The sequence below is a fragment of the Tauraco erythrolophus genome, chromosome 9 (genome assembly GCF_009769465.1).
Source record: "Tauraco erythrolophus isolate bTauEry1 chromosome 9, bTauEry1.pri, whole genome shotgun sequence".
In the NCBI taxonomy this organism is placed as follows: domain Eukaryota; kingdom Metazoa; phylum Chordata; class Aves; order Musophagiformes; family Musophagidae; genus Tauraco; species Tauraco erythrolophus.
The window spans coordinates 37,719,223-37,744,660 of record NC_141473.1 but is presented as its reverse complement, the minus strand read 5'-3'; the positions used below and the strand labels follow the sequence as shown (position 1 = coordinate 37,744,660).

Genomic DNA, 25,438 nt, shown 5'->3' with positions numbered 1-25,438 from the left:
CTTCCAGCTTTCTCCCGCAGCCAATGAGACATGGATGGGAATAGGTGACTTAAATCTGTCCTGGGCAGTGCTGGGACGAGGGAGCCAGGATTTCAGCTGGAGCAGGAGAGCAGCGGGATTCAGCGTCAACTCTGTTAGGCGGCACCTCTGAGATGCCCTGCCTTGGGCGAGGGGCAGCGGACCCTCCGTTCCTGCCCAGTGGTGAGATGGGATCGGCGGGAGCGCCGCAGGCTCCAGCAGAGGGATGTCTGAGGTGGCTTTTAACAGAGCCAAAGCTCCTTCCATCCACCCCGCTTGCACTGTGGCAAGAGGGAGAAGAGCCGCCAGGAGCAGCAGCAGCAGGGAATTATTTAAGAGTAATAGGTTGACCTGAGATATAACAGAAGAGCGAAGCAGTGAAGCATCTCCTGATGGGAGCGGTCAGCTCCTGCCTTGATGCAGGGGCAGCGCAGGGAGGGGGGAAAAAAAAAGGAGGACCTGAAATGAGACTGGCAAGACGGTTTCGATGCTGATGCGGAGATCTCTCGTGACCATCGCTGGATGCCCCCCAGTCCGTTTGCATCGCCTCCTTTCATCTTGTCGACCTTCAGCCAGCTGTTGGGCCAGATTGCCTGCCGTTTTTCCACATTATTTGCGTCGGTACGGCACGCGCGCATCTGCATCCTAATCGCTCCTGCCGGCTTCTGCTGGGTGACTTTGCCCTGGGAGGTTGGACGGAGGTTCTCCGTGTGGCCAGGCGCTGGTTTGGAGGGACCACCCCAAATAAATATTCCTAGTGCCCCACTGGAGCTTGGAACAACCTGGCTGTGGGTTGGAAGGTGGGTGTATTTAAGGGAAGGAGGTATTTGAGAAATGAACTCCCAGATCTCCCCTGCTTCACCTCCCAGCTCTTATTTCCATCTGACTCAGACCCTGCCGCAAAGTCAGCACTGCGTATTTCCCCGTCAGCCCTTTGCCCACGGGGCTCACGGTGTCGGGCCAGTTGGACAAGGCTGATGGATCAAGGCATGTTTGAGGTGCTGGCAGCCTCTGAAATGGTTTTTGCTCTGGTGGAAAGCTCTGGAAGGTGCTGTGCAATCCTGCTCTGTTAGGGTAAGCAGCCGATGACCGGACGGTGGGTTTCATACGCTCCGGGAGTGAGCGCCGCGGGCCTGGTGAAACGGCATGGGTGCCAGCTTTTCTGCAAATAGCCTTTTCTTTTTAGCCCTATGTGAAAAAAATGTCTTAAAAAAATCATCTCTCCTAAAGTTTTCCTTGATTTGGGAGCTTTTTCCTCCGGAGTGACTCACCCAGCTTGTCTCCAGTCCTTGATGTGCTGGCGTGGTCCTGCCACAGCTTCCTGGTGCTGGCTCTGCCGCCCTCCAGGAATGTTTCGTGGCAGGCAAGGGGAGATGCTGCTCTGGCATTTTTCGGGAATCCTGCCCAGCACCCATCGTGTTCAGCCATATAAGCTGTGTGGTGTGGGGCCCATCACACCGCCAGAGGCTGCATCCCCTCCGCGCCCCAATCCGCCTTGCATTGGAGCAGCATCCATCAGAAATCTTATTACTAATGTGTTTTATAGCAGGGTTTGTAGTAAGATATTATGGACTATAGGCGTGGCCAGAGAGCGAGGCGTAAGTATTTTAAAAACACTCTTTTCCTGATAACCTTTTCTTCAGCATTAGCTGCCTTTTTGGGGAGAATGTTGTGTAAACCTTTGACATCCCAGCTGTCAACGTGCCAGGGCTTTAAACTGAAAGAGGGGAGATTTCTATTAGATAAAAGGAAGAAATTTTTTTACATTAAAGGTTATGGGGCACTGGAACAGGTTGCCCAGAGAAATTGTGGATGCCCTATCCCTGGAAGTGTTCAAGGCCAGGTTGGATGAGACTTTGAGCAACCTGGTGTAGTGGAAGGTATCCCTGCTCATGGCACGGAGGTTGGAACTAGATGATCTGGAAGGTGATCTTTCCAACCCAAACCGTTCTATGATTCTATGACACGGGGCACATCTATGTGATCACTCATGTTGGAGAGTTGCATGGGAGGTGATAACCTAGGCTGGGGGAGATGTCTGCTATGGTGGGCCACACTTGATCCATACCCATGACAGCTTTTGAATGGAAACGCAGCTTCTTTCTGGACACTCAAACCTGCTCGTTGCCTTGTTGTACTGCTGTGCTGGTGGAAGAGAGGTAAGGTCTTGGTTTCTCCTTTGCCACCTACTTGTGCAGCATTGTTCTTTTGCGTTTGGACAGGGATTTTAATGTTGTTCATTCCTTATTTTAATCCCAGTCTCTCCTTGCTATCGATGACACGCTGAAGTGGAGTAGTCACCTCTTGTACCTTGCTGCTCTTGGGTTGGTCTTCATGGTGCTTTGGATAGCCGTGTGTCCCACGTGCTGTCACCGTTCAACATTTCTTTTTGGCCAACAAGGCCCCAGAGCTTCTCCTTATGAGATTTTTACAACAGTTTGAACCTTTCTTATTCATTTATTGCAAAACAAGGGGCCTGGCTACCTTGCCCCATGGCATCCCCAGCCCATGGCGTTGCCACTGGCTCACCGGAGCGCTGTTGGATGAAGGATGGGGTGCTGGAGACAGGTCGGGAGTGGGTCCTACTCCCGTTTGCCCTCCTCCTCCTCCGTGGGAGGCATCTGTCTGCGTGTTTATTTTTATCTCGCATCTGCTGGCATCGTAACAAAGATTTAATGATATGACACAGTTTTGTCACCGGTTCTTTTTTTTTCCTCTAACGAGTGAAGCTTCATCGCTGACTGCTGGAGAGGGTAGAAGGATTTAAAAACGGAAAAAAAAATCGGTGACTTGTGTAGAAAACTCACCTGTTTGCCACAAGCACCTGTAGGCTGTTGTTGGTCTGCATTTCTTTTTTTTTTTCTGGACAGGAAAGACAGAACTTGCTATTTTTGCCTGTTGATGACCTAAGCATAACCACAATTAATCTTTGCTAAGGAAGCACAGCCCTGAGGGACACACAGAAGAGTCCTATAAACGGGCCAAACGTTCAAAATGTGGAAACACAGTCCGTCTTGAGCTGGTGGTGAGCCCAGGGCTGTGCCTTCTGCCTGTTATTTACCCTCAAACACAAAGCCCAGCCAATTCTGTTTATATAAATGTTTTGCTCCATTGTTTAGATGATGGGCCGCATCTTTTGAGAAATAAAGACATCGGCCTCCCTGCTGAGGAATATCTTGAGCCTGTTTGACCTGAAAATGGCAAGAGGATTTTAAAGACATATTTCTGCTGCTTTCTAAGGCAGGCAGTCTGAAATTCCTCTTGAGTCCTGCCTGGGCACGAATATTGAAAGTGAAGCTTGTTTTCCTGGAGGGCTGTTGATGTAGGATGTCTGCATCCAGCAGCTGGTTTTGCCTTGCCAGAGTTTTGGGGTTGTTTTTTTTTGCTTGAATTTGAGCTGGGAGAAAAAAAGAGATATTTTCCAAAGCACTTCTTACAGGTCTGCATCCTTTGAGCTGCCTGCTGTTGGCAATAAGGGCATCTATTTGAGAGCAAAATTTTCCCACTGGCTTGGGTGCTTTGGGCAGTATCAGAGGTTTCCCCCCTCTGCGACCATGCTCTTCTGCTTTGAGCTCCTGTAATGTTCCTCCTATCACCTGGGAGCCCTTCTGCTCCCCTCCTAAATTCACCAGCGCCTGGCTTTGCTCCTGCACCTACCCTTGTGCTTCCAGCTGCCCGCTGAGGTCCTACCCTGGGGTCCCCCACAACCCCTTGGATGCTTTGGTGTAGATGCTGGTGACTGTTTCCCAGGGCTGGCCAGATCTTTGCCCAGAGCTGATACCCGCCTTGTATAGCTTTTGCTGCTCTCACCAACGAAGGGATCTGGTCAGCAAAGCTGTAAAATAAGGGTAAAAAATACAATAATCGCCAAGTCAGAGCTCAGGCAGTGTCTGTTGGGGCTGGAGCTGATGGCACCAAAGCTGGTGACCTCCATGTCTCTCCAGGCAGCTTCTCCTTTGGAAGGACGAGGAGATGAACTCTCTTCAAAGCCTGCTTTTGGGCTATTGTATGAAATACAATGCTGGGGAAATCAAGCTCTCCTGTTTCGCAGCAAGCCGGAGCAGCCCCATAATCACGGGTGACCAGAGCGGATTTGCATGTTAAAACGAGTGGCTAGGGGCACTTAAAAAGAAGAGGAAACATATTCAAGTCCAGTTTTATCCTTATGAATATTATTATTCCTGGGGACAATATACCCCAGACCTCATCAGTGTAACCCCACGTATGCTCTTCTGCTGTCTCTCCCCTCCTCCCCCCTATTATTGGTTAATTTGTTATGCTTTTCGTCCTGACATTGATATCTCCATGGCTCTGGTGGAGGAATTTGAGAAGGTGGTTGTCAGAGCACGTGGACGGCACGGTGAAAGCCGCGGTGTCCTGGCAGCAGTGGCGGGAGGGCTGCGGGATGCTGCTCCCAGCTGACGATGGCTTGAGGGGAGGCAGGTAGCCCAAAGAGGGATGGAGAAATGCTCTAGCCCTGTCTGAGGAGGTGTCTCGGAAAGCAGACACTCACCAGAGCCCCTCCATGAAGGGCTTTTCCACCCCAACGCACCTCCCGAGCTGCCCAGGTCGCAGTTCCTGAGCTCTCATACACACGAGCCAGGATCAATGTGCTGCGTGCGTGGCACTGAGTCAGGGGCTTACATGGTGAAAGGGCAGATCTGGGGTAAGCAGGACAGAAAATGAGCAGTTTTAAGGCAAAGGGTGGCCAACTGCTGGGACGTGGGCTGGGGAGGTTGTGGTATCTCCATCACTAGAAGGCTTTAAGGATGGGGATGATTTAGGTGTAGCACGGGGACAGGTTTCATTTTTGAGGTCCCTTCTAGCCATATCTTTTATGCTTTTATGATTGCTGATGGCAAAAAAAAACAAACTCGAAGGTGCTTTAAAAACTAATCCTCAGGCCGTGCCCTGCGAGGCTTCCTGTAGCAGCTTGATTTAGAGGGAGGGGAAAAAAGAAAGCAAATGAAAAATCTGGGTGGGAGCTGCAGCCTCTCACGCCTCGGCAGAAAGGAAGTGGTGTTTTGCTCGAGCCTGAGGCCAGCTTAGATGTCCGTACATCCCTGCAATGCTACAGGGTGGGATGCAAGAACAGGGAGGTGCAAGAGCACACCATGGGTGCTCAGCGCTGCTTTCGGGACCCCAGGGCTCCCTGCTCTGCCTGACCAAGCTCGCAGCCTTGGAGGGATGTTTCTGCTCGCCTGAGCCTTGCCGGGGGCAATTCAGATACTTTGGTTCTTTCCTTGTGCTGTTGCCCCGTATCAAAGCAGTTAAATCAGATCTCCAAGCGTGGAGCCCTGGTTTCTCATGCTCTCCAGTGGAGGTGGTGAGCTGGGACAGCAAAGTGTTGGAAGCTTTGTGATTCCCAAAAAAAAAACCAAACTGAAAAGGGCTCACTTTGCTCAGCTTCAACCAAGGGTTTACAGGAAGATCTCTGCTGGGAAGCAGTGCCCCATCTTCCAAGCTTTGCAGCTCCTCAAGTCTCCTTTCCACCTTCTCAGCACTTCGGGATACTAAGCTGAGGAGGAATAATTTAATATGAAGGAAGTTAACAATAAAATGGCCAGGCTTGGGAAGAAGTTTGCAGAAATAATCCGTATTATCCCCACTGGCCGTAACCGGCTGCCGTCGCATCTCTCTCCTGACCTTTGCTGTCTCCCTTTCAAGTTTTAGCATTTTGTCAACCCTTAACGTGCCTGAACGCGTTGCAAATGTATGGATTCTCCCGAGTGGTGGTGATCCATGTGTACCTGCAGCCCAGGGTGCCCGGCAAAGCCTTTTTGCTCGCGGTCTGTGCTTCTGCCTTTCGAGAGACGAGAATATGCATTTGAAGATTTGCATAGGAACATGCAGCTGTTCCACCAAAAATGGATAATTGTTCTCCCCGCTGCGAAGTTAAACAATAAGAAGTGCCAAACTGCATTTGCCATTGCTGATTTTGTGCACTCAGCTGCATGTTTTATGCATGTAGATTAGTTCCAGATTTATGACGATTTCGCTGTTAATGCCTGCGTTAATCGGGCCAGGTTGGAGTTGCTGTGGAAACTATAACTTTGAATTTTACGTAAAGTTCTGTGCTGCGTTTAACGCGTTTTTGTATTTTTTATTTATTTTTTTTAGAGGCTCTCATATTTAATGCCTTTATGGTGAAAACAGAGAGGGAATCAGCGCTGAAAATAAAAGTGCCTTTGGGCAGAAAGCAAGTTTCACCAAAGAGAGTGATTTTTCTGGAAAGTTTTGATGTCTGGGAAAATAAGGGTTTGTGATAGAGTGCCATCTTGACCACAGCTGTATAACTATTATTATAAGTGTGTAACCACTATTATAGCTGCTGCAATACTGTAATAAAGGAAACAGCTGTAAAACTTATAAACGTCCTGAAAATATAGGACTGAAGTTCTCGGGTCTCTAGATGTTCCTTTAGGGTGGGCGGAGGAAATCGTTGATGTGCCTTTGATGGGAAAATAGACTGGTGCACAATTTTACTGATGTATTGTATTTTATATATTTATTGATTTATTTCCAGAATACACCGGTGGGCACTCCCATTTTCATAGTGAACGCCACAGATCCGGACCAGGGAGCAGGAGGCAGCGTGCTTTACTCCTTCCAACCTCCTTCCAATTTCTTTGCCATCGACAGCGGCCGTGGCATCGTGTCGGTGATCCGGGAGCTGGACTACGAAGTGACTCAGGCGTACCAGCTCCAGGTCAACGCGACGGTGAGTCTTCTCCTGCCCGCTGCAGGAGCAGAGGGGGAAGGAGCTGCTGCTTATTTACTTTATTGCCCAGTTCTGGCATCCTCTCGGCCACATCCAGCATTTTCTGCTTAGATATTATAGGCATGCAGTGCCTGGGTAGTTTCAAATCGCTGCTGTGCTGCTCGTGGAGCACAGCTGCACCTCTCCAGCAGCATCCTACACGTGTCAGGGGCTCGTGCGTAAAGGCAAGTGGCTCCCTTGGTGGAGAAAGCCACTACGGGACGTACAGACCACTAAATCCTCTGGGCTCGTTCCTTGTGCCTCACAGTGTGTTACAGGTGGATCCACCTGCATTTAACCCCCCTGAGGCTCGCTCAGCTAAAGATGAGTTCAGACATCAAGAGTTAAAATTTTAATGGGCAGAGGAGTTGAAATTAAGATCCTAATTATAGTTGATGTCACTGTGTACCAGGAGGGGACCCCTAAACGAAGGTCCAGGTGGGCCACCATGGTAAACGAATTCTTGCCCCGCTCGAATGGGAAACTTCATTGCTGGTGTCCAATCTAGAGAGAGCTCAATAGGGAGCATGAAAAGGAGGAGCGTGGCACAACCCAGCTCTCTGTGTGGTGGCTCTTTTGCCATCTCAGATGCAAAATTCAGCCCTACAATACATCTGATCAACTGTGTGTTCAGGAGGGGGGGAAAACCCTTCCCGACCCCCTCCAGGCAGCTGGCTAGAGCTCTTGAAGCATGTGATTTAATCAAGATCACTGTCTCGGTGCAGAACCTCAAATGTCACGAGGATGTGGAGGGCTGCGCGGGGCTGCTTTGCTCTTCACGGCTACAGAGAGTGGCCACGTTCACAGGCTGCAGGGCCACAGGCAAGCAGCTCAACCTTTCAGCCCAACCCCTGCATGTTCGAGGCTGTGGAATTTTCCCCAGGAGCTTATTTTTTCTGAAACATACCTCGTTTTATTTTAAATGTTCTAGTGGTAAGAGGCCCTCTCCATTGTTTCTCAGTCCCTGCCGCCGACACGTGCTATTGAACCATCTAGCAGGTTAGAAAACATGGGACCAAACGCAAGCCCCCACGGAAACATGCCTTTCTTCCACGTGTCCAATTCTGGGTTCCTCAAGGACACAAGGGTGGCACCTTGGTCCTTCCAGCTTCATCTAGCCCCGTATCCCGGGTGCAGTTACCAGCAAAGAGAAAAAGGGGCCAGATCTGGTACTTGCTACCTAGTATGCTCCTGGCTTCTAGCGATTCCCAGTGTGGGGAGTTGAAAGACTTAAGTCTCTGAACTGGGCTTGATTACAGCTGTGGGAATGTCCCCTCGGCTCGATCGCAGGGCGCTGGTAATTTCCAGCAGAAAGGCAATGAGGAACCCTAGGGAAGGAGGCTCAGCCTGAGGAGGAGGACAAGCGTTGCACCAGGGTAGCAGGAGCTGGAAGAGCAAATGCAGTCTCTTGCCTGCCTGATGAAGAGTTTGCACGGTCTGGAGTGGGAAGGGGAGTGATGGTGAATTTGAGGGGGCTGCAAGAAGAGCTGCAGAGCCTTGGTTCAAGGCAGGAGCTGTTTCATCCCAGGGATGTGGGCAGCAAGGGCGGAAAGAGACGGGAAGGGGCAGGATGGGAGACGGGAGGTGAGGAAACTCGAAACGCACTTGTTTTTTCAGTGCTGTCTGTAATACTTTAACCAAAATTTAAGAGATGAAGGGGAGGGGAAAAAAACATTTTCCGAAGAAACGAAAGACTTCAACCCAATAAGGCTAACAGCAGAGCGTGAGTCGGGAATAAGCATCCATCCAGGCCATAAACGCTGAGGCCTGCAGGTTAAGAGGATAATGTACAAGCTGTGTTGTTGAATACGGTTTAAATTAACATTAATCTGCTGGCAATCAGTCCTTGCCGCTGTTCAGAGCCATTCTACAGAAGTACACGGTAACCTCTGATGGTCGCCTTTCCCCACGGTGCTTGATTAAGGGGGGAAAGGAGAGATTTGTTTCCTTCCCTTTGTGTCTTATCTGCTTTGCTCCTGCCCTTCTAGCGAAGTTGTGGGCATTGGGGGTCACTTTTGAGCACCCAGGGGACAAGGGTCCGGCAAGACAAAGGGTGGCAGCAGGGCACTGCCGGGCCAAGCTGCTGCGATAACGCCGGTGTGAAAGTCTGCTGGCAACTGCACCTGGATCCCATGGTGCAGAGGTGTTCCAGGCTGTATCTGCGCTGGGAGGGTGTTTCTGTTTTGAAGTGTACGTTGAACAGCGTTACTTCTTTTCCACCCGAAACGCAATGAAAACGAAATCGGTGGTTGCTCTATTCTAAGGGGCTGGTGCTGGAATGGAAAGTGTATTGTATTTCAGCTTAGAGGGAGGTACAGTGGACAATAATTCCAGCAGGTAGCTTGAAAAGGAGATGATTGCCTGGACTATTCAGAAATTTTGACCTAACTGCAACTGTGAGAGGCTAAATGCTGTTGAATAATTCTGTTTTTCTGATAGAAATCCTTTCTCTCCCTCACCCCTTGTGTTTTCAAGGACCAAGATAAAAACAAGCCGCTGTCCACTCTGGCTAACCTGGCAATCACCATCACAGACGTGCAGGACATGGACCCCATCTTCATCAACCTGCCCTACAGCACAAACATCTATGAAAACTCACCTCCGGTAAGGGCTACTGCTTCACTCCGATGTCCGTGCCCGCGGTGTTGCGCCGGGGGCCAAGGGAGGGTGGGGCAGGGTATGGGACAGAAAGCACAAGGTACCCCAAAATAGCTGAAGGAAAACCTCTTCTTTGCAGATATTCATCCTTCCATCCTTCCTTCCATCACTGGTTTTCATTTCTCTGCCCCGACGTTTACGGCTTGGGTGCTACGAGGAACCTTGTTTCCATGCTGAAGTGCAGATGGTTTGAATCATAAGATTCAATCAGCATCCAAAGAGAGACAAACCTTTTTCTCTGGGGAATGACATGTTTCAAGCCAGCTCCAAAACATTTTGTCCTTTTTTTAAAAAAGGGAGCCTAAGCAAGGAGGTTTAGGAAGCCTGAACCCCCCCCCAAAAAAATCTTTTCCTAACTATTTTCCTAAATTTTAGGAAGGCTGTCTGTTGTTCTTAGTGCACGGTCACCCCGTTTCCTCCCCACAGCGTATATGCATGCCATTTCTAATAGAAAAGTTGAAGAAAACCGTAAACATTCCTGAAATGAGGCAGTTTTGAAAATGCCAGGATCATCAGCCGTTTCAGCACTTCGAGCGTTTTTCCCCCAGGTTTTGCCAAATTGATCCAATCATTTTAGTTCTTCTGAAACTCGGTTTGTCAGCAAACTCGCTGTTTGTGGAAAATGTCTCCCGGTCTCTAAATACAGCAGGGTTGTTTTTTTTTTCTTCCTCTCCTGCCCCACCATGACAGACAGTGGGGGGCATGGTGGGCAGCTTTCATCTTTGGGAGCTGTTAGCTCTGATCCTAGCAAGGGTGCCCAGGACCTTCAGCCAACCCTCATCAGCAGCATCCACCTTCCCAAGAGCAGAGCTGTGCATCCCATCGCTTTGTCTATACGGCAAACTTTTTGTGTATGGATGCAAAAAACCTTCTATTCTGAAATTGTGGTGTGGTAGGCATCCATACTACATGTGCATCTTGGAACGTCTCTGGTGCCCTGGATCCGAAACGCCTGGTGACCCAGTTCCTGCAGTGGTAGAGAGGGAACTCCAGCTCGCTTCAATTTATGCCTTTTTATTCACTTTGGAGCAAAGCACTGGCTCTGATGGCATGGAGAGTGCTGGATCAATAGGGCTGAGTCCTACTGTCACAAATCCCACGGTCAGACAGCACACTTACCTGTCTGACGGCCTGAAGATAGCCAAAAAAATGGCTTCATGAATTGCTTTCATGAAGGGAAAGTTTCAATGCATTTCAATGCTGTTGAGATTAAGGAGCGTTTCTGTGGTGGGCAGCGTGAGCTGCAAGGAAGAAAAAACACTGCTTAGGTCACCTTTTAGTTGGGGAGGAAAGCCTGAGATGAAATTAGAGAAATGAAGTCCCACGAGTATCAAAGATTATGGACTGCATCACCTTCAAGGAGTGACCTGGTATCTAAGAAAGGGGATCTCTCTCAAATTAATGGTATATATTAAGACTGGAGCTCAACGATCTCTTTGTGTTGATACACGGACGTGCGTCACAGTTGTTCCCAGAACGTACGCTGTTTGCAGTTGGCAGAGCAGCAAATAATCGCCGTGTGACCTGAAACAGGGAATGGACGAAGGAGTGCTCACCAAACTGTTAGCACTTTTCTGATGGGTTTCGAGATTTTACTTTCTCTTGGCCCTATATAACATCTCCAAAGGCTTTGAGGTTTCCAAGATGGATAGGTGCCACCAGAGACACGGTGAAGAAGACAATTGCTGAACTTGGGCAGTGCTTTGAGTGGTTTTGCTCTCTAATTTTGACCCAAAGTCCCATCCTTCCCAGGAGAAATCTCCACTGCTGAAACAAGGACGTGATTTGCAATGGCAAGCCTGGGGTTTAACATGTGCGTTTTCATCTCTCTATGAGAAGTCTTCTCATCTGCTCTGCCCTACCACCCCCGGGAGCTGGTCGCACGTGCGGAGTGGAAACTGTCACCAACCCAAGAATGGCTCAGTTACCGAAAGAATAACAGCAAATTTGGGTGGGTAGTCTGAGCTTGGCCAACTCCTGCCCAAAACCAGGCTTCCAGGTCAAGCCAACGGGCTGTGGTGCATTTGCGGGTGACGTTCACCTTGCTGTGGGGCTCAGCAGGTCAAAACATGCTCAAGACGTCTCATCCAAGCCCCAAACCTACAGAGCAGAGTCTTGCTGCTGCTCCACATGCCTGCTCCCTGTCTCTTTTGCCTCTCTTTTTATCTGCGGTGCACAGCGTGTCTGTGTTCCTCTATCAATGTATCGGGCAAGAATACCTCATCTAAAGTGTATACATTACCTAATAAAATCCTTCTTATTTGGGATTATTGCATCAAATTTTAATTTCCTCACTCGAGTAACAGCATGTCAGCCAGCCCGTCAGTGAAGAGCCGATAGAAGGTGAAAAGAGTGGATAAACTGCAGCAAATTACCGCAAACAGATCTCTATCAGCCCTTTGACTGGAATTGACTGGAATTAAGAAGTGAGAAATAGGATTTTTTTTTTTTTTTCCCGTGGCAGCTTTCTGAAGCGCTCCCTCCCCCCCTCCTCCCGCTGCAAGGCTGGGCTGCGCTTTGCCTTTCAAGTCCCTAATCCTGTAAGAGAAGAAGAAGAAGAAAAAGGGGTGGAGGGGTGTGAAAGGAGAGAGAAGAGCTGTTGTAGCTCTTCTTTTTTCTCAGACCAGGATCTGGTAGCATAGTTTAGAAGCATTTTGGGCACATGCTTATTCGGACACTGAGAAGAAAGAAATGTCTTACTGGGCAAACGAAGAGGATGCAGCGGAGAGAGACCTTGCTGTCCCTGGAGGTGTTGTATCTTCTTTCTTGACACTCTTTATTATCCCAGTGTGCCTTGGACACCTATCCCAGGGCACCCGAGTGGACCAAAGCTGCCTGTAACTGGGACAGAGCTTGATGACGTTGTGTTTTTCATCCTCAGAGTCTTTCAGGGTGTCCGTCCTCCCAGTGTCTCTAGACTGGATAGCATTATTGATGTTCTCCAGACAAGTTAATAGGGACTGGAGGAGAAGGGCCATTTCTCCTTGCAGAGATGCTCTTGGTCAGTTGAGCCCCTGCTTTTGGACCTCAGCTGGCGCATGGTCCAGGCAGCATCGCAGCTTCACTTTGGGGGTAAAAGAGGTGGAATTCACTTGCTAAGAGACAAGCTGAGGCCTATGAAAGTGTGCTTCATCCTGCAGGGAGCCACGGGAAGATGAGATGGGGGGCAAACCTAATTGGCGCTTTGTCCCAAGACCAGCAGTTGTATTCTCTTGCAGTAGTGTGGTACAGATACATGTCAAATATCATTAAAACTGTTTTAATTCTTCAGGACCATCCCCCTCCTCCTCAAAAACTCCTTGGATTGAAGAAATAATGTAGAATCAGTGCTATTTTTGCCCTAGAGTCTCAATAGCTCCGAGTTAATTCTTTCTTACAATATTTCCAGCCCATCAGTGTGAACACTTTATTAAAAGCTCAGCGTTTTATTAAAAAAGGATTGATTTACCCCTGCCCCTCTTCAAAAAACCCTCAGATTTTGTTTGGATAATGTGCTATTCTTTATTTTCTTTGCCTCTTTTTTTAAGCACAGGCTTTTCCAGATTATTACTTTTCTAAACCTTCTTCCTCCTTCCCTAGAGGAAAAGAGTTATTCTGTTCTGGTGCTTCGGTCTGTACCCACCAGCCGAGTCCTTTCCTTGTAGCCACTGTTGTCTGTGGTGGGCAGGTGAGCGGTTACTCGTTTTAAGAAATGTCAAGAATATTTGGGAGTTTCTGAGAGCCGCAGGTTTGTGCCACAAATACCTGGAGTAAGTCCTGGGCAGAGCTGTTGGCGCTGGAAGTCAATGTGGGTTTTCTGTGAGTAAGTGTGCTCGCTAGAGACATGTTTGCCAGATGTGGTTGTCTAGAGATGATGGGAGGGTCCTCTCCAATTTAGGGATGCAGTTGGCTGCCTCAGGGAGCCAGGGCACAACATCTACTGGCCTGGCCGTGCCAAGACCTAGATAGCGAAAGGAATAGTGGTGTGGTCCGATAGGATTTTGGAAGAGAAATTGGAAGCTGTTGAGATGTGGTTGGTGAGAAGTCAATCTTTGCCATCGTGGTGTGGTCATGATGATGAAGGGTTTGTTTTGGTTTGGGGTGTTTTCCCATTCCTAGTCTCTCCTCTCTGGTTAGTTATCTCTGCTGGTGTGGTGGGCGAGGCACTTCATGATCATCACAGGTACTAAGAGATGAGTATAGATTGTGTGTAGTGTCACCTTTTGCATCACATCATCTCTCTCCAATACATGCGGAACAGGAATACTCCTTCCTGTTGCCTGTGCTGAGGAATCATGCTCCGAGGCTGTCTTCATCTGTTGTTATCCGCTCACTACAAAACCAGTAATTGCCACTAGCAATGTGGAGGAACGTTACGGCTGTCCTGTGGCACTTGTTCAGCCTCTTCCTGAGAAGGATCAAGATTGATCCTAAACAGCGTATGGATGCTCAAGGAGGGATCGTCCTTTCTCAGGAGCTGGGATCCGCCAGTCTTGTGGCTATCGGAAGACTCTTGTGAAGAAGCTGGGAGGAAGGATGGAAACCAGGTGGGATGTGAAGAGGTGCCCAAGTCCCTGCCCTTGCTGTGGTTCCACAAGACAGCATCCACGTACAGTAGGGAGCTCAGCTCCACTCCAGTACGTGTTTCTTGGTGACTGGTGAAGTGTGGCTCATTCCCAGGACGGGCTGGTGAAGGGGCTTGTGGAGAAAGAGGAGACACAGGGCCACGAGGAGACACAGGGCCACAATGAGAACAGGCGGAGACCCAGTCTCACAACCCAGCAGCGTGGAAGCCGCGTCACGGGCTTGCCAAGAGCCAAATGAACCTCAGCGTGCTCTCCAGCAGCCCTCATTCTCACCATCAGATTTCTGGATGATTTCTTTCCTATGGACATCTCTACAGCATGTGCTGCTGAGATACCCAACCGAGACTCCCTCTCCTCCCCTCCCAAACTTTCCCTGCCACAACATCCGTGCTCATCCTTTTATCTTTCCCGACAGCCCTGCCCCTTGGCTCCTATGGGAGGGACCTTTCCCGCAGACAAAGCAGCCGCAGCGTCGTCAGTCCCATTGCTATTCCCCGGTCATCCTGGGAGCCCTGCCTTCTCCCGCAGCTGCCTCCCCTTCGGAATGTGCCTCACGGCGGGCAACGCTTATCATTCTGCGCTGCTCCCTCGCTTCTTGACAGGTGATGAGCGAGCTGTCAGACGGACCAAGGGCCTTCCCCCACCGCCCCTGCTCTCTTCTGCTTTCTCACCTGCTCCTTTCCCACTTTTCTTGTGCTTTTTATCTCTCCTTGCTTCCTTGGGGAAAGCAGAGTTATTGTTGGTGATTTAGAGGCTCTCCGGCAGCTGCTGAGCCTCACCAGCCGAGCGCTGCTCAAAGGCCAGTGACCTGGGATTTATGGCTAATGTTCTCGGTTAATAACGTGGATTTACTTAAGGAGTCCATCGAAATGCCCTCGGAGATCAGAGAATGGGCAGCTTGCCTGGCCCCAGGAGCTTTCTTTACGGCCGGCAGCAGCAAAGCATCTCCCATCGAGCCTGCTGGGACACGGCTCTGAAAGCTGAGGAAGATGACAATTCCCCGCGTTCCACCGGTGATGTTTCCACAGCAGCTTTCCCTTTGGCCTTCAACTGATGGATCACAGGGTGAACACAACACCACCCTCCCGCTACGCTCCCTCGTTAGATATGCAAACGCCTCTATTGACATTTCCTTTGAGGGCAAGAAAAAAAAGAAGAAAAGAAAAAAAAATATTGCTTCTTTTCCCTCTGTTAATAAACCAAGGAAAACAAGAACAGCTGAGTTGTAAATTTGTTCACGCTACATTAATTACGTGCACGTGCGTGTGTTTGTATTCACATGGGCTCACTGCAGTGCGGTGAGGGAAGTAGAGCTTATGGAGTTGACATAAGTGCATGAGGTTTTTATTTAAAGAAGTAAAGAATTTTTGGATCACTTTTCGGTTTTTCTTTGGTTTTTGGGGACTCTTGGCCTCATGGACCTTTCTGCTGGGCTAGAAAGAAGCAGGTCTGTCCTGGAGGATGAAGGATGAGGTGGGTTGAGCTGGCAGTTGCTGAAGCTCCTGCCTGTGGGCAATCCCCTGGTCTCAGCATCTGTCCAACCCTCCTCTCATCCTCAGAGGTTTCGATTAAAGTCTCTGCAGCTCACTTACTTAGTTGTGCAGCTGGATGTTGATGGCCAGGGTGAGCATCCCTCATCGCATGGGGTGCCTTGTTTGAAGAACGCAGGCGTAGAAGAGGACCATTTGAAACTGGGAAGCCAGCAGTAGATAAAATTGGTGTAGCAACCAGTGCTGAAGGTCACGGTGAGAAGGAATTGTTGCCTTTGGTTCTGGAGGGAATGGAGAGTGACGATCTCTGTGGTGGAGAAGCATATGCTTTTGCCTGGCAGCCTGTGATGCTGCGAGGAGGCATGTCCTGGCTTTGCCAATGCTGCACCTTCAGTTCCTCCTTCTTCTTCTTCTTCTTCTTCTTCCTCGAGCACCGATAGCTGTGCATTTACCACGCTGACCGTGCTTCGAATTCTCCTCCAGGCAGGGCACGAGCAGCACGGGGAATGAGCCTGGTGGTGCTTTCTCCAATCCCTACGTCACTTGCCCTGGTACAAACCTACTGCACAGTCCAGCTTAGCCCTCTTGATGGTTCAGTTAGAGGACATGTTCTCCTGGCCGTGCCCTTGGCATCACCAGCCATGTCCTGGGATGGGTTAGCAGAGTTTTGGAGCTTGCACAAGAGTGATGAGCAGTGAGCCTAGACTGTCTCAAGAGGCAGGTGATGGGAGTTTTCCATGAGATGCCTGTCCTCAGACAGGTCTTCCTAAACACATGGCCCACAGTAAGAGGTGCAACGCCTTGGCAGGGCACCCCGGCACCCTCAGCAGTGCTCGGCCAGGGTGGCTGTAACGCGTCTCCTCTCCCTCCCCAGGGTCAGTGCTCAGCCAGGGTGGCTGTAACGCATCTCCTCTCCCTCCCCAGGGTACCACTGTCCGGATGATAACGGCGATCGACCAGGACAAAGGCCGTCCCCGGGGCATCGGATACACCATCGTCTCGGGTAAGTCACGGAGGGACGTGGTGGGGAGCGGAGCGAGCGCAGAGGAGCTAGTCCTGCAATGAGTCTTTGTACATCCCATGCCTAGGAAATTGTGTTTGGCAAAGTTCCTTCTCGACTGTACCGCTTGCTCTTTTGACTCAGCGTCACTAATTACTGTAGCTGACTGCTACAACTGAAAGCTTTTACCTCTCTGAAAAGCTTGCTTTGCCTTGGGTGCTGTCGGAGCTCATCATTTGCAGCATCTCCCTTTCCTCGAGCAGCGGACGTTGTTTCTAACAAATTTGCCGATCCCCCGTAGCGCAACCTTTCAGTCCTAATGACGAGCCACTAACTGCTCCGCGTCGCGCAACGCACGTGGAGGAGACTGGCGTAAAACTCTCACTGGCAGTACAGTGGCTATTGTTTAGGGAGAGAATGGGACTGATTAGGGGCTGGTCAGCTCCTGGCGATTTCTGCGGCGTTTCCCAAAAGCCTCCGTGCTGAGGGCTGGTCTCCAAAGTGTTGCTAGAGCTTTGCAAGCTGAGAGGCAGAGGCCTGGACCTGTGAAGGTGCAGGGCTAGAGAATGGAGCTTAATTAAAGCAGCGGAGGGTTGCTGCCTTCTGACAGGCACGTGGATTAATCCTGCCTTCATGGACTGACTCTGAAGCCCAAGGAACCTTTCCTAGTGTGCGTGGGTAGCCTGCTGAAGCTGCCGTCACTGGGCAGTGCTTGGCTCCTTTGCAACAGTAGCTTGGGGGACCTACCTTGGGTGGAAGGTCTACCAGGTTGGTTTGGCTCTGAGAAAAAAAATGGCTGTTTCAGGTTTTACAAAAGAATCAGTTTTCAAAGAAAGGTCTGTCTGAGGTGTCTGGTGCTGAACCCTACTGGCCATGCTATTGTTTTTTTGGGGAGACCCTCCTTGCTGCTCCACAAGCCCCAATCTCTTTTGTCAACCTCTTCAGATGGCACAAGAGGCAGGGCAGGCTGGGCAGGCGTTTAAAACATAAATAAAACATAGCCAAGTTCTGGAAAGGCCAATTTTTGGGGCTGAATGGACCTTGAGGTCAGTGAGCCTCTGCCGTATCCAAGGCAGACTTTGATGCTCACTGGGCTGTGCTCGGGTGCTGCTTCGGTGGGGCTGTGCCTTGGGAACAGACAGACTGCTGGGGTTAGCCCAGGAGAGAGGGACCAGCTCGGTGGCTCTGGGCATTGCTTTCCAGAGGGATCTTCCCAGCAAGAGCTGGCAGAAGTGCCTCCTGTGCTCTATGCTTCGGGTGCTGGCTGGCAGCTCCTTCCAGCTACACGTGCAGAAATAATTTCGCAGTTTCTCTTCCTCAAAGCCCAGTCGGTTCAAACGCTCTTTTAATCAACCTCTAGGGTCAAGGTGATTTCCCTCTGACTTTCAAGTCCGCTGATCCTGACTGTAAGTATCCAGGTCAGTCTGCCTTTGAAGATGCAAGGATTATTTATTCCTCTAATTCCCTCTGCCGTTTATTCTAATGTTCCCCCAGCACGAATTAAATGAGAGATCCCTCCAGATCACGTGTATCAGCCGGGCAAAGTGCTCAGCGGGGACTTTCTTTTGACTGACACGGGCCCTTTTTCACTGGAGACTGGACTGTAACCTCCAACTAATTGTGCAGAGGCTACTGAGCTTTCGTGAGGGTGGTAAAAACCTTCAGCTTGCAGAAACCTCAGCCAGCTCAAAGCCTGAAGATGCTCAATAGCTGGGAAATCACCCTTGTCCTTGGTTGTACATTCTCCTTTGGGCATCTGCTGATGGCCACGAAGCCTTCTTCTGACCCAGCGTGGGTGATGCTGTAGGTACCTAATTTTCCCTTGTCAGCACTAGTACAATACAAACAGCTCTGAGTTTCCCAGAGCCTTTATTTGATGACTCAAACCTACAGAAACAACGGTGCAATTAGTTATTTTGCTAAATGTGCCTGTCCACTCATGGTCACATCGGGCTTTGCGCTCATCAGGTGCTCATGGCTACTCTACCCGATCAAGGAAACCAAACCTTAAACTCTGGATTTTTACCTGAAGTGCTGGTACATGCTCTTACTTTCATGCCTGTCTTCGGTTTTCCTGTGAAATAGTCACGATGTCCCTTTGCGAGTGTCGCCTGCCCTGTGCCAGGGCAGCCGTCAGCCCGCCCAGGCAGAGGGATGGTGGAAGGGAGCCAGGCGTGCCTGGGGACTTGGTGGCACCAGGGTGCGGAGAGACAGGCAGGCAGATCAATGCAAACAGCCTCGTATCCGCTTGCATATGCCAAGAGCTTAATCCCTTCCCCTGGTCCCGCCTGGCGGGGGGCAGCTCTCGTATCAGAGAATCAGGCAGAAGACATCAAAGAGTGATTAAACTGCTTTGCCTTATTGTTATTTTTTTTTTCCCTAACATGAGAATTGCAGAGTGTTTTTATAACTTGCCACCAGTGTCTTGCAGAGTGGTGGTGCTGGGACGGACTAAGGGATGCTCACTATTGCCTCCTCTCTCCTCATCATCCTCACCCTGCCTTCGGCTTAAGGCAGAGGTTTCCAAAAATCCCTGAAGCCAGGCTTCAGGACCCTCTGCTTCCACTTTCAGTTGAGCTTGTTGCCAGAGCCAGAGCTCCCCGGCTCCGTTTGGCTGCTGGATTGTGGCTGAGGGCAAATTTTAAACACGGTCATGGGGCAAACAATTTTTTTTCTGAGGTCAGTAGGAGCGTGAGTGCCTCTTTGGTTCTGCTCAAGGCATTCTCTTATACTTTCCATTATTTCCTTCTTGATTTTGAAAGAAGATGTTACCTTCTAATGTCTGAGTGCCTAGACATGAGAAGCAGCTGCTAGCTTCCGATATCCTAAAATTCAAAACCTCCAAAATCTTGCTTACCCAAGGCAAGTGATTTTTTTTTTGATTTTTTTTTTTTTTTTTGGCAGGCAGGTAAAGCCTAATTAACTTGTCATTATCCTCAATCACCATGGTAAAGGTCAGCGAGCAGATTTTGTGGCTGAGCTGGTAAATTTTTATGGCAGTTTTGAAAAAAAAAAAAATTAAAAAAACGACCTGACATATGGGAACGGGGAAGCAAATTAAATTAGAAATCAACCGTAAGCAAAAGTGAAAATGGCTGGTGGAGGGGGTGTCATTATACCTGGCTCGTCAGCTCGCTTCCATGAGGGGAGGTGGCAGAGATGCTGTTCCTGTTTCACGGCAGGGATGGGCAATGCCTCTCCCAGACTCCCGGGCACAGGCTTGCACGTAGCCCATCTGCTTTTTACCAGTTGGGGTTGAATATACAGGAAAAGCAACCTGGCCCTTTGTCATTTCTTTGGTATTAATACAGAGAGCGTCGGTGTGATTTGGAGGCGGGGTATAAAAATTAATTTGGAATTGCCGGTGTCCTGTTGAGCTCCAGCCCTCGGGATATACTGCAGCAGCTCTTATTTATACGGCTATCTCCAGCACAAGGTCCTCCCCTGACAGGAAAACAATAAAACTAAAAGATTAACCATAACCACGTAAAATAAGACTTAAGATCTAAACTTTATGCCGCCAGCTTACAAAGCTGTTGAGCCCGAAATGACGGAGGAGCACTGAGCTTTGGCTCATTGTCCTGTCGGGGCCGACGAGCCTGCCTGCACCGGGAATTGTTCCCGTATCTTATAGGGAAAAGCCATTCCGTTGTTTCCCTCTTTTTCCTTCCAATTTGAGTGATTTGAGCCCGTGAAAACAGGTGCTTTTCCACCCCGTGCTTTGCAAAGAGCAGGGTCGCTGCCCTGCCAAAGGCCGCTGGGAAAAGAAATCCAAAGGGATTCCTCACAATCCAATCCCCTTGTGCCGACAAGCTGGTCAGTGCCAGGGCTCCCGTCACTCCGACAGGCATTCCTGCTGCTTTTCCCAGGTGAAAAGGAAGGGCGCAGGCAGCCTGCGGCCAGTGCCCTGCCAAAGCCTTCCCTCCCCGCTTCCCCGGCTGCTTGGGCAGGTTGGAGATGCTCAGCTGCTGAGGTCAGGCCTCTGAAGGACAGCTAATTAATCCAGCAAAGTAATCCACGGTTCCTTTTCGGCAGATTTATGGAGATAGCCTCTGTACCGGGGACTCTGCCTCATCATCTTTCATTTCCCAGGCAAAGCGAGTGACTCGCTGTATAACACGACCTGTTCTAGATAAGGCTTTTCATTTAGGGGAACTCTCCAGTCTAACAGAGATTGATTTTTTTTTTTTTTTTTAATTTTTTTTTTTCCCGCTGGAGATCGGAGGGCCCCGGCACTCCCGGCAGGATCAGGCCTGCAGACGGCAGTGTGTTTTCACGTTTGCTGCTGCCGCCGTCGCCTGGGGCGTGGGGAATCCTCTGGCTCTTTAAGAGAAGGACTTGTAGCGCGAATGAAAGGGTGATTTAATTAATAGGCAGGAGGGGACTTCGCCCGTGAGCTCTCATTAGGAAAACGTGTTGTACAATCACAGCCTCGCGCTTTGCTCGCTAGCGGGAGACTTTGGGTTTCCTTGATTTTGGGGACAGGCAGGAGACTTCGTGTCTCCTGGCACGAAGACATGAAGGTGACCTGTGCTGCTTGGGCAGGCATCGAAGGGTTAAAGCAGGGGAAAGGGTCCCAAATGTCATTCTCTGCCTGCCTGACACGTTTCAGGTGCTGTGATGGATGGGCAACGGGAGATTGCACAAGGGCAATCCATACGTCCTTCCCGGGGCTTGGAATAGTCCTGCAGGACATAGGGAGGGAGCCATGGGGCTTTCGGTCTGTGAGCTGGTCTGTAGGGCGTTTCTATTTATTTTTTTTTTCCTGGAGTTGATTGTTTTAGGGGACTGATGCAGTTTCTGGCGAAGCACTCTCTTCCTAAGGCTCGTGCATCCCAAGGGAAATGTGAATTAAAAATCATTGTTTGCACAACGCAGTAGAAGCGTGAGTTACAAAGGCAATTGGGAAGTGCATCTGCAAAGAATCGTTCTCCGTCTTTCTTCTGGTTTTCCTGCAAAGGAATAAAATATCACACATAAGTGCGTATATATATACACACACATGTGCGTGTGAAAATCAGTGCAGTAGCTCTCAGAACGTTTCACATGGTCTTAACAGATCCGGAGTCCCCCGCTGCCTTCCTTTTGAAAGTGCAGCACGAACCTTTGACATAAGGTTAAGTGGCCAAAGAGGTCTCTGAACCCTCAGCTGCTGACATCTCCCTTCGTGTTTTGACCTGGCCTAATAAAGAAGGCAGGGGAAAGCAAACCGCTTCCTCGAGCCTCTTAAACTGGACATTACGGAGGATCCTTGGAATTAGGACCTGCTAATTTTAATATTCCCGTTGCCAGTTGGCTTCCATTGCGCCGGCTTTTTCCCACCATTCGAATTGCTTGGTGAACTACTAGGGTGTTAAAGTCCTCATAAATCACACCTGCTGGGAGGACCTTCCAGCGTGATTTAAAGGCAGTCATCATAGCAGAACATTTCTGTAAGAGGACACGCTGATGGGTGGAAAAGTGCCTCACGCCGAGTTATTCATCAAAGGCTTTTTTTTCCACTCTGCCGCTGCAAGGGGACGAGGCAGCACGACGAAGAGATGGTGGCTGTGGCCACAACCCCTCTTTTCTTGGCTTGGTTGCTCCCCGTCTTCCTCCCCGCTGCTAACGATGCTTCGTCATTATGTTGGCATCTTTCTTCTGCTCCCCGGCGATCCAGAAATGACTGGAAAGAGATACGGTTGGGATAACGGTTTGCGTGGCAGGTGGTCCCCCAGCAAACGGCCTTCTGTAATTAAAACTATACGTTCCCGTTTATGTGTAAATATGAAACAAAAACGTATTTTTTGTTTAATTTCTGGGATTTGCCGTTTAACTTCCTGGGCTTTAACGTGCATTCGAGATGTCAGCAACCACTGGAGAAGGATGAACCTGTGAGGTCTCCGTTCACGTTGTGGCTAGAGGACACAACCAGTTCTGAGATGGTTTTTAATGGGAGGTTTTCTGAAAGGTGTTGAGCCTGGAGATGCGGGGTTTATGTTAAAAGCTGGTTCAAACGTGTTACCGGGCATATTGCAGCGTACTCCTTTCATCTTCTCCTGATGAGTTTTCCTACTGCTGTGGGAGAGGCAGGAAAGGTGATTTGTGGGTCTCTCAACCCAGCGCAGGCATGGTAGCCGTGAAGAAAGTGCCAATTTTATGCATCTGCATCCTTCGGCTGTGGGGTGAGAGCGTGTCCTGCAACCGCTGTTCCGAGGTGGTGATGCCCAGACCAGCCCCTCTGTCTGGGAAGGCACCTCCTGCGCCCCGTTTATTAGGATAAAATCCTCAGGTAGAGGGTTAAATCGTTGCATTTACAGAAATGAGTGAAAAGAACCATTTATGGTAGTTTTCCCTGCATTGCTTTGCTGTCTTGACTCACAATCCAGCTGTTGGCTGCTCTCCCATGGCAGGTTTTAGAGTTAGATTCATGGAAAGAGGGAAAGGCTGGGCGGAAGAAAGCCGAGCCAGGCAGTGCTGGGGATTTGCCTTCCCTTTGAGCCACCGAGCCCCTTTTAGAGAATGTGAGGGAATGGTGGTTGTGGTCCAAGGCTCAGCATCCTTTCACGGGATGAGTTATGCTCAGAGCAGGAACCTTCAAACTCTGCAGACTCTGTTTTCCTCTCCGGTACCCATCCACAGCTCCCAGGGACATCAGGAGGGGGATTGCACCTGGGGTGATTAATCTCTCTCTGTGTTTTCTCGTACCGTACGTTCGGTTCTGAAGAGGATCCACACGAGCGTTTAATCCCAGCTTCTTTTGTGGCTCTACATGATGAGAAATTCTGCCAGTTGTGCTAGAACGGGCAATTAAACCTTTTGGGGAAGCTACTAAAAATGCCAGTTTGCCAAGTGGGTGCATGTGGAGGAGCGCCGGCCCATGGCTTTGGGCTTCGATTAGTTGTCCCGGAGAGAGTTGCCTCTTCTGAGAAGAAGAACCCAAAGTGCAGAGCAGGAGGAACAGGCAGTGTTTTCTAGAGCAGAGTGTGACAGCAGAGCGAAGAAATGAAGCTGAGGTTATAATAACCCTTTTTCCTTTGGAAATGCCTCATTCCCTTCAAATGGAAGTGCGGGATGAAAGTGTCTGCCCCGGCATGCACCCCTGCGGGAGCAAAAACTCAAGGTGAAGAGCAGCGAGGTGGTCACGGCAGCTGACGGACTATTTATACGATGATAACTGTGTCTGTTGCTGACTCCATGAACCACGTCCAACAGCATCTATTTCGGTGCCGAGGAGCCCTGACGGAGCACATTTGGGTTAATAAATTATCCGGCATGAGCTGTGTGATAGGTTCCCCTTTCACATCTCATGAAAGTCATCCGCTCCAAGTTCAGCGGCTCGGCAAGCCCGGGGCCTTGCGAGGATGTGGCTCCTCGATACAAACAGCCCTTCATGGAGTGGGGAGTGGGAAAATTCACTTTCCCTGGGGGAATCGGCTTCCCCTGGCTGACAGGTAGCTCTTATCTAGAGCTGGGCCATAGCTGCATCTCTCCCTCCTACGGGTTAAATGATGCTCAAAGGCTGGAGAGGTGGGGAGGAAGGAGAAGACATCCACGTCTTTTTTTCTTTCCTTTTTTTTTCTTTTTTTTTTTTTTTCCCTGGGTTTGAGCCAGTATTTTTAATGGTCTTTTTAAACTGTGAGAGCGTTGGCTGAGGGTGATTAAACATTATGGCCCTCATCTATAAAACCCCTCGTTATAGCAGTGTTTCTCCAAAACGATGCCTATGCCACCAGCCATTCCTCAATGAGCCTGGAAAAACACTCCGGATGCACCTCAGCGCTCCCGACCCAGCACTGCCTTGGTCCCTGCCTTCCCGCTCCCCTGCCCAGCCGCGGTGGAGGTAGGAGCCGCTGCTGTCCCTGTGCCCACACACGGACAGAGGGATGGGAAAGTTTTCCTTCTGCTTTCACCCATGTCATAGCAAGAAGCTGGGCTTGTATGTCCTGGGCAAGTCTGTTCCTTGCCAGGTGATAGCAACGCCTCTGCCAGAAACACGTTCGTATTGTCCCGAAGTCCGTTCTTTTATATTTTTTTGTTGTTGTTCTCACCTTTCCCCTGTCTTTTTGAGTATTTTTCTGCTTTGCTTTTCTTCTCTCTGCACTCCCTTTTTGTGGCTCAGCCTTTCCCTTCTCACTATTGAATTTCTGCCCCATCTCTTGTCCCTACCCTGTCTCTCTCTCTGGGTCTCTCCTGCAGCTGTAACAGAGAGGTAGAAGTGGAGCCTGCCTTCCTCTGGCTTGTCCCTCTCCAGGGGATGCCACTTCCTAGGCACCCTCATGCTGATTTTCTGCTCCCTACCCTGCTTTTCTTAAGGCCGTCCTTGCTTTCCCAGCATTTGAAAGCGGAGCTCCTGCTTTGCTGATGAAAAATCCGTTTATTCCATAGCTTTGCCTGCGTCACGCAACGGGGCTGGATTGCCCAGTTCTTTGTGAACGTGCCACGTCCTTGTCTGGATGGAGAAGGAGGTGGAGGACATGTAAACTTTGGTTTAGCAGAAACCAGAGCATGGTCTTGGACTCCTTTCTCAAACCAGAGGTGTGGAAATGAAGTCTTTGGTCTCCATCTAGAAATGCTTTGGTGGCTCACACCAGACTTCAGGCTAGGTGATAGATGGCTCAAGCAGGGACACGTCCAGCAGCTGGTAGCTCCTGAGTCAGGTGAGCCATTGTTTCATTGCCTGGCTGGTGTGGAGCAGAAAGTGGTGGGTGCCACGGCGTGAGCACTGCCTGTGGGAGAGCACGCGAGGGAGACATGGGCTGGGGGGGGGACACCTTTCTGAAGGTCGCTTGGCTTCCATGTCAAGTGCAGCCCACGATAGTTCACGTCTGCATTGTTAAAACAGTTTGCAGAGTGCAAACTGGGAGATGGAAAGGTCTGTGCCATTCTGCATCCTCCAACAAAGAGGATTATCTGGGGATCGCAACTGGATTTGGAATCTCCACAAAGGTTGTCCATCCCCTCTATG

The 25,438-nt window shown here is 49.9% G+C and overlaps 1 protein-coding gene across 1 annotated transcript in view; it reads left to right on the top strand.

The window, feature by feature from the left end:
* Nucleotides 1-25,438, top strand: part of CDH23 (cadherin related 23) — a 194,239-nt gene that overhangs the window by 72,975 nt on the left and 95,826 nt on the right. The window contains exons 7-9 of the mRNA XM_086616195.1: nt 6,545-6,739; nt 9,254-9,382; nt 16,416-16,494. Of these exons, the coding sequence (XP_086472321.1) occupies nt 6,545-6,739; nt 9,254-9,382; nt 16,416-16,494 (403 nt within the window). The remainder of the gene's footprint in view (nt 1-6,544; nt 6,740-9,253; nt 9,383-16,415; nt 16,495-25,438) is intronic.